The following is a 13,456-nucleotide window of genomic DNA, read 5'->3' on the forward strand; positions in this document are numbered from 1 at the left end:
TCCTGTTAGGAGAAATTTTAATGTCAGGTACAGATTCTAATGGTTATCCATAAAATGGAAAATGAGTCCTTATATGTATTATTCTTCAGCATCTCTAAGAAGCGCCAGTCTTTCTGATCAGACGAGACTGTTTCTCAGGCTTTGTGGATTGAAAGTGAGCAAGAGGAATTTTGCTAACCATTATTTTTATATTTTTTTCCATACAGTTATTAGTTTTCTTGAATTAATCTTCTAGGTGATGTTTTCAGAAATGGAGGTAGATTTCTCAAGGGTACATGTGGCATTAACATATAAATTTATGTGACTAAAAAGTAGTAGCAAATATATACTCCTTTATCTGGATGTCCCATACCTGTTAGAAATCATGGTGTTCCATTTTGTTGTGTCTTGCTTGTAGATGTGAAAGTGCAGACTTCTTTAGATAGATGGATAGTCAATATAAGGAGTGTCTCAGAGGCAAACTCCCCCATTCTGGGAATAATCCTCACCAACTTCCCCTCTTTTTTTTTTTTTTTTTTTTTTTTCCCCTTTTCTTTCTGAGGTAGGGTTAAGTGACTTGCCCAGGGTCACACAGCTAGGAAGTGTTAAATGTCTGAGACCAAATTTGAACTCGGGTCCTCCTGAATTCAAGGCTGATGCTCTATCCACTGCGCCACCTAGCTGCCCCCAACTTCCCCTCTTAATATGTATGAATGAAGCCAGCTTCCTGTTTATTTAGACTTTATCTTAAGAAGACAAAGATTAACTTTTTTCCTTTTTTGAAAACTTCTCTTTTGAAATTTAGAGAAAATATACTGCTTTCATGACTCAGAACCAAATGAAACAGGTCCTTTGAAAATAACAGATACTTCAGGGTGAACAGAAGGATGGCCAATATTTTGGAGTCTTTTTTTAAATATAGAAACTAATGAGTAGGTCAGATTGCTAGCCTTAGCTGCTGATGCGTTTTTATTTTTATAGGATAATCCTGTTGCTGAATACTCCAGTAGGTTTTTGTTTTATTTTTGGCCCACTTTTTAACTCAGCTTGATTGTACATCATCCTTTCCTTCTGAGAACCATGGACTACTTCTCCCCATGACATAACTTTAACAGAGGGTAGATGGCAACTGTGTATTGCAAACATTAATACTGATTATGTGACTGTTTCTATTTCAAAACCTGTAAAGTGAACATGAAAATATAAAGATAAATTTATATGAAAAATAATAGAAAGGGTTAAGTCCTTAAAATATGTAAATTCTTCATCATCCTGGTAATTTGGTATCTCTCAATCCCTTCAGTTAATTTTCACATTTTGTTGATTCTATTTCTATAGCATTTATTGTGTCTATTCCCTTTCTTTACTCCCAAGGCTTCCAAACTAGTTCATGCCCTCTATGTTACTTTGAATGTATTTAGTATAATTTGTGAATGTTGTATCCATTCTAAATAGGGAGGAAGTATTATTCCTTGAGGAAAAGGAATGGTTTCTTTGTATCTCCAATTCCTAAATCAGTGCTTTGTACATGAAGCACTTATCTATTGCTTTATGAGTAGAGCCTAGCTTTTCCAGAATATAGTTGTTTGATTCATAAAGAGCTTTTATTTATCAGTATCACAGGATGGGAGAATTGGTGAGTTAGAATGTGAAATATTTCAAGTTCATTGTATGATATCCAGATTTCTAGTGATAATTTTAAGATCATAGGATTTAGAGCTGGATGGAAATTTGGAGGCTAATTCCAACCTCCCTTATTTATTTAAGATGAGGAAACTTATAATGACTAAATAGGTTCATTTATTTACCCAATCTTAGTAAGTAGCAGAGCTGTAATTCAAATCCATGTTTTTTGACTTTAACTCTATTGCTTCTTTACTGCATGAAAAAAGCTTCAATACTAATTTCAAAATTTATTTTTCTTCTGACTTCACAAATCTTATACTGTATAAGTTTTCTGTAGTGCTTATAAGTGTAAAAGACTTTGGGCAAACCACCTATCCTAATCTCTTAGTGTTTCACACAACTTTTTAAATCTTAAGAAAGCTGCAGAGTAGTGCCAAAAATGTATTGGTAGAGAGAATTTATGTTAAAGATTTGTCTACACCAATGAAATTACAGGTTTGGATCAAAAAAATCATAAAATGTTATAACATCACTAACAATGAACACTTTGGTGGTATATGACATTCTCTTTGATAACAGTTCAGATTATAATACCAATTTGAGAACATTTGGTGAAAGAAGTTACTATAATAGAATACATACTGTGTTTTATTTTATATGTTAAATTTTTTTAAATTGCAAATTTAGAATAACAGTAGAATTGTATGATGTTTTTCAGAAAATATCATAGCCTTTTTGCCCAATTTAATAACATTTAAAAAAAATCATTCTTTTATTTCACTTAGAAATATTGCTTCCCAGACAATAGCCAAATTGAAAGATGTTGCTCGTCGAATTTTGTCCTGTTTAGAACATGATCAATATAGTCAAGACAGATCTGCCTCCCTGGATTTGTTGCTTCGTTTTCAGCGTCTGCTAGTCAGTAAACTATATCCAGGAGACGGTGGTGGTCAAGTCTCAAATTCCTTTAGTAAGTAGTTTAATTTTTTTGTGGTGTTTAAGATGTCTATTATTTATACTTTTTGATTTGGAGTTGAATGCTCTTATAAAAGACTGATTTAAAATTAATAACATCATTTTCACCTCATTTTTCATATTGGATATCTTTATTACAACCATTGAAGATTTTTATTTGTATTTTCAAACTTGAATACATATTATGTCAGACAATACAAGTTGTTTTTCTTTTAGTAAATTGTTTTTTCAAACTAAGTATAGTAAATATATCAGGGTTATAATATGCTTAACAAATTAGAGGATTGAGAACTATTACTCTTTAGAAACAAGAAGTCATTTATTTAATATTTTTTCCAGTTACATTAAAAAATTCTTTGTTTTAAATTTGTCTTTAAGATTTTTGAGTTCTAGATTCTCTCTCTTATCCCTGCTCACAATTAGGAAACCACATGTGAAGTTATGCATAACAAACATAAGTCAAATTATGAAAGATAGATTTCCCACTCTAATGAAAATAAGAACCCTTAAGATAAATTAAGTTTAAAAAAAGAAAGAGAGAGTAATAGAGAAGGCTTCGATCTATGTTCAATCTCAATCAGGTCATTCTTTGGGTATGGATAGGCTTTTTCATCGTAAGTCCTTTAGAGTAATCTTGGATGATTATATTACTGAGAATAATGGTCATTTACATCTAGTTAATCTATTGCTATTACTTTGTATACAGTGTATTTCACTTTGTTCATGGAGGACTTTCCAAATTTTTTTTTTTCCTGAGAGCATCCTCCTCATTGAAATAAGAAATCACTTAAGTAAATTCTTCCACCTCAGCTGACTTGCCCTTGCTTCATTTTTTAATATATTTGCACCTAAATTCTTTCAGTGAAAGCATTTTTCCCCATGACTAAGATTGGCTTTCTAAAAGATGCACACACACATATACTCTCTCTCTCTCTCTCTCTCTCTCTCTCTCTCTCTCTCTCTCTCTCTCTCTCTCTCTCTCTCTCTCTCTCTCTCCCCTCCCTCCCTCCTTCCCTCCCTCCCTCCCCCCCTCTCTCTCCCCCCCCTCTCTCTCTTTCTCTGTCAAGCTAACAAAAGAAGATTTTGTAGATAAGAACAGATGAAAATGAATATGCTACTAGGTTTTAAAATGGAAAATAACCAAATCGATTAAAAAAGTTAGAATTTTCATGGAAAAAAACAAAACCTCTTTGATATCACAGGATAGCAATTTAAATAATCTAAATTATATGTATTGCTATTGCTGAAAAGAGTTTTTTAAAAAGGCCACATGTTTATTATGTTTTAGGCTGATTGTTAGGATTTCACAAATATTATTTCACAGTAGCCTTTGGAGGTAGTGCTATTATTATTCTGTATTATAGTTGAGAGAGAACTAAGGCAAACAGAGATTAAGGGATTTTAGCAAGAGTTCAAGGTTGGATTTGAACTTGAATCTTCCTACCTCTGGTTTCAGCCCTCTATTCACTGCATTACCTGGGTGTTTTTGGAAAATGGCTAAGGATTATTCCTATTGAATAATTTAAGTGGAAATTTTGGAAATTATATGTTACAAAGCATCTATTGCTTCTTTTATCTAGCATTTTAATAACTCTGTCCCAGGTATTATGTAAGTAAATATTTAATAATTCTGACCATGTTATCTAAGCATATAAATAAGACCTATGGGACAGAGAAAATAGATAGGCACTAAACTTAAGCTGATTACTAGGATAGTGAGAGGAGAGAATTACATAGTACAGGAGTTCTTAATGTGGGGTCCATTCTTTGGGGATCATTGGATAGATTTCAGGATGTTGAATAACTTGAAGGGAAAAAAAACACTACTACATCTTTATTTTCACCAACCTCTAACTAAAATTTACCGTATCTATTACTTATGAATATTCTGAGACAGAACTATTGGCTTTACCAGATTGTCAGAGGGAGGGTCCATGACACAAAAAAGATTAAGAACACTTAGAGAATGATGTAGAACTAATTACTTACAAAGTAGCATTATTTAATATAACATAAAATAATTTAAACTAAAACTCTTAATTGTGTAACTTTTTTCTTCAAGGTCCCGAGCTATTAGGAGTTGGTTCTTTGCTGAAAAAATATACAGCTCTTTTGTGCACACACATTGGAGATATATTGCCTGTGGCAACTAGTATTGCATCTTCCAGTTATCGGCACTTTGCAGAAGTATCTCGTGTTGTGGATGGTGATCTAACAGGTAGTTCTTATAATAAATGAATGTGACTTTTTGGTTGCTTAAATTTTGGCTGATATTAGCATGTCTTTAAATAAGAGATTGATGTTAATTTTGAGTTTTGATGCAGTGTAGTAAGACTATTATTCCTGTTAAAACTTGAGAAATTTTGTGACATTTTGCAACTTCTGTAGGATTTTTTTAACCTGTTACTGGATGAAATAGAAAGAAATTATAAGTTGGAAATTTTTTATGATGAAAATTGCAGACATGCTTTTGGAATTTTTAAGATAGATGACCTATTTAATTGATGTAATTTTTGAAGGAAGTTTTCATAAGAAAAATTTTCTTATAACATAGAAAAATAATTAAAATTCTGTACCTATAAATAAAGTATCTAACAAAGCTAAGATGAAGGACAAAAAAACCTTGAAAATCATCACTTGGTGAAAAGAAGGAACAGAACCTAAAAAATATTTTTTTAGCAAATTCAGTTTAAAAAATACTGTAAAATGATTTTTATCTTAAAATATGTATTTTAGAGTTCACTATATTTTCTCTTTTTGTTATAATTTAGGTGTTCTTCTTCCCGAGTTGATAGTATCTATTGTCCTTTTGCTCAATAAAAGTCCTGGATTAATGCAGGAAGCTGGGGCAATTCCTCTCTTGGCTGGCCTACTGGAACATCTAGATAGGTTTAACCATTTGGCACCAGGAAAAGAGAGAGATGATAATGAGGATTTAGCCTGGCCTGGAATAATGGGTATGTTGTTTTAAGTAAACTTAAACTTATCTTAAAGTTTTCACAAGCAGAAGTGTGAGAAACATCTTAATTTGGGGTTTGTCATAAAAATCTTATTTAAAAGTAACATTCTAGTAACATATATCTATATCTATATGGAGGATTGCTTTAAAAATTGATGAAATTAAATTTATTTCTGAAAAGAATGCCAGTCTTAGAATCAGGGATTTCGAATTCTAATTCAGAATGAAGAGGCGTTTTTAGTGTTCATTGATTTTCTTGCGTCCCTCCCCCCACTTTGTTGATCTCATGAATTACTTCTTTTATCATATCTATGTAAATGACTTGCAAATCTTCTTAGTGATAGAAACCCTCGACCTTTGTTCTGAGCAGTACACACTTAGTGGATGTCTCATTTGCATCTCAAGTTTGTTCAAAATCAAATTAACTTTTTTGTCTTTCCAAAACCTATTTTTTCCTTTTGACCTAGTGATAATACTTTTCAACTCATCTGCTGTCTTTGAAATCTTAATATAAATAATGACACTTTTTTCCCCCATACTTACCATATCTAGTCCGTAGTTAATGGGTCTTGTCCATTCTGTCTCCATAGTATCTTTATATCTGTTCCCTCCTCTTTATCTAATTGCTACTGTATAAATGTGTATGCTCACTGCTGCCTTCTTGGGCAGACTTTCTTGTGTCCATTTTCATTTTCCCCCATATCTAGACTTCATTCTCTCAGTCATTTTTTTTTTTTTAAACCTTCATTCATTCATTCAGTTATTTATTTTTGCTGAGGCAATTGGGATTAAGTGACTTGCCCAGGGTCACACAGCTAGGAAGTATTAAGTGTCTGAAGTTAAATTTGAACTCAGGTCCTCCTGACTTCAGAGCTGGTGCTCTATCCACTGCACCACCTAGCTGCCCCTTTAACCTTTATTTTTGAAAACTTCAAATATCTCCTTCCTTGTCTATGGAATAAAATTAAAGTAGAAGACTCTCTATAGTTTTGTCATCTTTCTTTTCAACTTTATCTTATACGATTTTCCTTATTCAACTGTCCTGTCTTTTACTTACAGTGTTCCTACACATATCTGTTTTCATGTTCTTTAATTTTTGAACTTCCCTTGAAACTCACTTTGCTTGTATATCTAACTCTGGGAAAGTCATCTAACCTCTCCAAAGCTCAGATTCTTCATCTGTAAAATAGGAAGAATTTTAGCATATAATCTACAGATTCAGGATGGGGATCAAATAAAATAATACATGTAAAACATTTTGCAAATCTTAAAGCTTTATATGAGAATTATCCTTATTATAAAATATATTATTTTATATTATAATAGCATGTATGTCATTTAATTCACAGGGCTTAGCACACAGTAGATGATCAAGAAATATTTCAAATTTAAATGGTGTGTCCTTTGCCAACACAAAGCTTTTTAAAAATTTTCCCCTATAAATAGCTACTCAGTTGACTTTGATTAGGTATTTTTTTCCTTCTTTTTTTTTTTATATATATATATATTTTTATTATAGCTTTTTATTTACAAGATATATGCATGGCTAATTTTTACAGCATTGACAATTGCCAAATTTTTGTTCTAGTTTTCCCCCCTCCTTCCCCCCACCCCAGATGGCTGGTAGACCAATACATGTTAAATATGTTTTTTTTTTTTTTTTTTTTTTTTTGAGGCTGGGGTTAAGTGACTTGCCCAGGGTCACACAGCTAGACAGTGTTAAGTGTCTGAGACCAAATTTGAACTCAGGTCCTCCTGAATTCAGGGCTGGTGCTCTATCCACTGCGCCTACCTGCCCCTAAATATGTTAAAATATAAATTAAATACAATATATGTATACATATCCATACAGTTACTTTGCTGTACAAAAAGAATTAGACTTTGAAATAGTGTACAATTAGCCTGTGAAGGAAATAAAAAATGGAGGTGGACAAAAACAGAGGGATTGGAAATTCTATATAGTGGTTCACACTCATTTCCCAGAGTTCTTTCGCTGTGTGTAGCTGGTTCAATTCATTACTGCTCTATTGGAACTGATTTGATTCATCTCATTGTTGAAGAGGGCCACATCCATCAGAACTAATCCTCATATAGTATTGTTGTTGAAATATATAATGATCTCCTGGTCCTGCTCATTTCACTCAGCATCAGTTCATGTAAGTCTCTCCAGGCCTCTCTGAAATCATCCTGCTGACAGAACAATAATTTCCATAATATTCATATACCACAATTTATTCCTCCATTCTTCAATTGATGGGTATCCACTCGTTTTCCAGTTTCTGGCCACTACAAAGAGTGCTGCCATAAACATTCTTGTACATACAGGTCCCTTTCCCTTCTTTAAGATCTCTTTGGCTGGATCAAAGGGTATGCATAGTTTGGTAACTTTTTGAGCATAGTTCCAAATTGTTTTCCAGAATGGCTGGATGTATTCACAATTCCACCAACAATGTTTGATTAGGTATTAACAAAATAGAGGTTTTTTTTTCCTCTTTGTTCTATATAAGGTTGAGGAAATTTAAATTTATTTTATAAATAAAAAGGAATTTGTGTGTGTTCTATTATTTTCATTTTCATAGCAGTTTTGGGGAAGTTAGCATTGCTGCATTCTGCAACATTTCTTTTATTATTTTCCAGGTAAACGTTTGTTGACCTTTTTCTAAACTGTGTATCTTAGCAATGAGTTATTTCATCTTATATTTTTCCTTTTTTACACCCTGTTTAGGATCATTTTTCACAGGTCAGAATAGTAGAAATAATGAGGAAGTGACGCTTATACGTAAAGCTGACCTGGAGAATCACAATAAAGATGGAGGTTTCTGGACTGTGATTGATGGGAAAGTGTATGATATAAAAGACTTTCAGACACAATCTTTAACAGGCAATAGCATTCTTGGTAAGATTTAATTTTTGACTTCATGATTTAGAAATTGTACCAGTTGTCATTTCATAGAAAATATTTAGATTATTTATATATGTATATATATAATATTTAGATTATCTAATTTATAGATCATCTAAGACACTTTGATGTATTCATGGCTTCAGAGTATTCATGCAGTGCCAACCAAATTGGAGCCAAGCAATTCTTTCTTTTTGTCATTCGTTCATTTATTCTTGAGGAAAGACTTTAGATACTTAATGATCCCCTACTTTTAGAAGGTTGATAAATATCTCTATCTTATACTTCTCCTTATAATAAAGCTAGAATCCAAGAAGTTAATTTGGGCCTGTAAATATTTTTGAAGAAGTATACCTTTTTTATAATTTTTTTTCTTTTTTTTAAATTATAGCTCAGTTTGCAGGTGATGACCCAGTGGTTGCTTTGGAAGCTGCTTTACAGTTTGAGGACACAAGGGATTCAATGCATGCATTTTGTGTTGGCCAGTATATGGAGGTAAAATTTGAGTTGAGTAAATGTCACAATTGTATCTCTTTTAGAAGAAATTTGCTATTAGTTTTATAATGTATGATTTTCATGACAGATTGACATCTAATAGGTAAAACATGAAATAATTTATCAGTAGTAATTTAACATGTGTTTCATATGTAAGCTTGTAATCTTTAAGACAACCTAAAATATAATAGTGTGCTATAGTTTTTAAATTGTTGTTAAAATGATACTTTATATGGCAGAGGTAGAGTTTTTTAGAAAATCAGTTTTTATGCCTTTTTGCTTAGATGTGTTCTTAAGTTATTTCAATTGTTGGAGCCAGTCAATGTTGAATTAGCTGAAGAATGAAAAATTATGTGCCTGTTTATATGGTAGAGTACACCAACTCATTGTAGTTCAGCATAGTATTTTTGCTATAATTGATATAATCAAGGATGTTGGAGAATTATTTAGTCATTGCTTTTAAGAGATTTTCTGTTTTAGAATTACTTCATAATTTGAAATAGCAAAAAAATACATTATATGCCATAACAGTTAAGTTAATTAAAGCAATATTCTTCTATAGTTGATAATTATTCTGGATGTGAAATTGCTAAGTTATTTCTTGTAGAAAATTTCTATGAAATTAATGAATATTTATGCTGCATTTTATCTTTTCTTAAAGAACTTTTTAATAAAACAGGAATAATAAAAGCAAAAATTATCATTTTTGTGGCATACTGCAAGGAAGACTATATTACATAATTAGCAAATGAGTAAAGTTTAGTTTTTCTGTTCTTTTGACAGTGAACTTTGAACTTGATTAATATTTGACTCTTTTATTTAGAAAGAGCTCCATTTTTAGTAGAGCAGAAACTGCTTATCCACTTGATGGTTTTCCACAGTCAACGGAGTATTCAATTATATAGTTCTGTTGCTTTCCCCAGGGTTGCTTCTGAATGTAACCATTTTATACAAGGTATATGCTGAAGAACTAGGTACTTTGGATCTTCTTGATTCTTGGATTTTTACTTTAACTATCTTTATATTCACTTTTTATATATAATAAAAACGGGTATTTGTATGCTCACTACTGCCTTCTTGGGCAGACTTTCTTAATAAATAAAGGAAATAAATATTCTGTCAAACTAAGGTACTTAGAATAAGTTATAAAATACAAAATAATTAAATTTTACCATTGTGATACACAATTATTGTTAGAAAACCATTTTCTTCACAAACATCCAGGTTGAGTTTTTAGATGTGTAATTTTTTTTAATGTAAACTAGATTTTCTTTCTTTATCATTTTAAATTAAATTTATATTCTTAAGCTGATGATGGTTTTTTTTTTTTTTTTTGTTTTGTTTTTTTGTTTGTTTGTTTGTTTGTTTTTGTTTTTTGAACTAGCCTGACCAGGAAGTGATTACAACGCCAGACCTTACTAGTCTCTCTTCACCTCTCATAGATCCAGAAAGAAATCTGGGTCTCCTCCTTGGACTTCATGCTTCCTATTTAGCAATGAGCACACCACTGTCTCCTGTGGAGGTTGAATGTGCCAGTAAGAAAAAATTTCTTCCTTTGAATTAAATATTAATCATTATATTAAATTGGCCTTAGTATCAGTTTGTCATTAAGTAGCATTATAAAAGAGGAAATATTATTGTTAATTAGTAAAAATAGTGATTAAGTCACTCTTACATTTAGGAAGATAAATTTAAATTTGAAGTAGTATCGGAGTGATAAACATTAGGATACAATTAGGAATAAATCAAATGTATTAAATATGATTACATTATTTAATGACTTGTAATTGGCCTACTTTGCAAACTATATATTTTGTGAAGATCTCAAGACAAAACTATGTCATGTATATAAAATAATATATATAAGTGATATTTATGTAGTTTAAAATAACCCTCACTTCTTCCCATTTTGTAACTAACTTGCTGCATCAAATGATGTTACTTAAACTCTTACTTTAATGATAGTTTTGCATGTATTAATGTTCATTTATAGTCAGTATCAATTTTGGTATTATTATTTCTTGTGATTGATAAGAGTTAAAATAATGTGGAATAGATAATCCTAAAAATAAGTTTGCCTTCCTTTAAATATTCTAAGTTCTTTATCAGTGAAGAAATGATAATTGATTTCTCCTACCAAAGTACTTTTAATTGAAAGTAACTTTAGCATTCCCTTGACATGTTACAGATGAGTGTCTTGTGAATATTGTAAAGGGTTCTTTTATGGATTTGTCTGTTAACTCTTTCTGTATGCACTCAAGAATTAATTTTCATGTCTTTCAAAATGGCAGATATTTTGACATTCTTGTGTTGCGATTTGATTCCATTTCTTCCTATGTTTTGCTCTAAGTCCTTATCATAAACACCAATCAATGCCTCTACCTTCTAAGTATTTTCTAAAGCTATTTATCCTGCTTAGGCTTTATTTATTTATTTATTTGTTTGTTTGTTTGTTTGTTTGTTTGTTTGTTTGTTTATTCCTATCTTGACTTATGGCTAACTAGTTCATTTCTATGTTGTCTTCATCTTGAATCCCTTTCCCATTTGTCTTTTTGCCACTTGTCTTTTGCCAAATCCTAATGCTGGTTCACTCCTACCAGCTACCCTCTCTTTTCCTACTCATATGTTGCTGAGTGGAAAAAGGCACTCACCTGAACTCACTTATATTACAAAATTGTATTTTCTAATCTCCATTGGACACTCAGTATAGTAGAGCATTTACCCAATTAGTTTCCTATCTCCCCATAGATGCTGTTCTAATTCTTCTTTCCTTTATTTAATCCACTCATACATCTCTCCTCTCACATCCTGTTAGTTAATCTACTTGTGTCCCATATTACTGAGAAAATTAAGACAATTTATTCTGAGGTCACTTCCTCTCTCTTTGCCAGGAATTACCTATTGACATATGCCCTTGAACTAATTCCCTTTTGGTTTCTCCAGTGGATTGACCCTCTCTTTTCTCCTCATATTCATTCTTTCCATGTCTATTAGTTTCTTTCCAATTGCTTTCCAATATACCCATCTCTTCATCCTTTTAGACCTTGCCATCTATCTTAAAGCTATCATCATGTTTTTCTTTCCTTTCTTAACCAACCAAATTCCTAGAAATTGCTTTTTATAATTGTAGATTCCACTTCCTCTCCTCTCCCCAAACTTTTGAAGTTTTCTGACTTCTTAACTACTTAACTGAAAACTTCCTTTCTAAAGTACTAGTGATTTCTTAATTGCCAAATATGATTATTATTATTTTTATTCCTTGTACTTCTAGGCGTCTTTTTGATATTCATTACTTTTAATCATATACTCTCCTGGATTCTCTCTTCTTTTTTTATTATATGTCTAACTCCTTAGTCTTTTTTTCCTCACTCTTGATTCATTTCACATTCTCTAATTGGGTATAGCCTAACAATTTGTTCTAAGTCCTTTTCTCTCTCTACAATCTCTTGACAATGTCTTTAACATCCATAGCTTTAATTATCATCTCTGTGCAAGAGGTGACTTTGAGATCTATATGTCCAGCTCCAATGTGTGTCCTGAACTCTAGCATCATCAACTATTGGACTTTTCAAATTGCACATTTTTTGAATCCAGCATTTCCAAAATAGAACTCATTATCTTTTCTTCCTAACCCTTGCCTCTATGGAATTTTCCATTTCTATTGAAGTCTCCACCATTTATATAATTTGCTAGGTTCTAATTTTGTTTTTATTTTCTTCTCTTTACAAGTTTTCAAATTTTTGCTCTCTGCCTCCATATCTTTGCATCCAACTTATCTTTTTATTTTTTTTTTATTCCTATAACCATCACCTTACTTCAGGCTGTCATCACTCCTCACCTAGATCATTACAACAGTTTCATAATGATTTATCCACCTGTCTGCTAAACTAATTCTCTATAAGACTGGTTTGACCATGTTCTTCCCTTTCTCAATAAATTCCAGTAGCTCCCTTTTGACTCCAGAATAAAATTGTCTTTAAAGCCCTTAAAGTGTGTCACCAGTTTTTCTTTCTTGCCTCTTTTTATATTACTCTCCTTTCTGTATTTTATGATCCAGGCAAAACTGTCCTTTCTCTGTAATGCAATCTGTGTAATTTGAATTTAGAAAATTTTTTTGTTGTTGTTGCATTGGTCACTGAAGGGATAAAGTGCAGGTTTTAATGTGAATCTTGACTTTTTAAAAGTTCTTCCAGTGGTGATGAGGAGTTTAAACTGAACCTGAATGTATTAAGACAATTTATTGCACACATTTTTTGTTTTGATTTCAGTTGCAGTGTAGTATTCCTTTCTCTTAAATTGCTCATAATCTATAAGGTAGAATAAGTCATTTTGTCAGATGTAATAAAAATTTGAGTGTGGATGTAACTAAAAAGGGTCCAAAGACATGATACGAGAGTCTAAAATATTAGTAATGATTTTTGCCTAAGATTTTCAAGGGTGGTTTCTTAGAGGAGATGGCTTTTGAATAGGGTCTTGATGAATTTTTGAATTTAGTGATGTAAGGGTTGAAGCTTTCAATT

The 13,456-nt window shown here is 31.7% G+C and overlaps 1 protein-coding gene across 1 annotated transcript in view; it reads left to right on the forward strand.

Annotated features, from left to right (window-relative positions):
• HERC2 (HECT and RLD domain containing E3 ubiquitin protein ligase 2) overlaps window positions 1-13,456 on the forward strand; it is a 227,008-nt gene that overhangs the window by 83,342 nt on the left and 130,210 nt on the right. Inside the window, 6 exon segments of the mRNA XM_074300310.1 lie at window positions 2,391-2,575; window positions 4,643-4,798; window positions 5,352-5,537; window positions 8,265-8,435; window positions 8,833-8,936; window positions 10,321-10,471. Coding sequence (XP_074156411.1) covers window positions 2,391-2,575; window positions 4,643-4,798; window positions 5,352-5,537; window positions 8,265-8,435; window positions 8,833-8,936; window positions 10,321-10,471 — 953 coding nt within the window.

Source organism: Sminthopsis crassicaudata, chromosome 3 (assembly GCF_048593235.1).
Source record: "Sminthopsis crassicaudata isolate SCR6 chromosome 3, ASM4859323v1, whole genome shotgun sequence".
Classification (NCBI taxonomy): domain Eukaryota; kingdom Metazoa; phylum Chordata; class Mammalia; order Dasyuromorphia; family Dasyuridae; genus Sminthopsis; species Sminthopsis crassicaudata.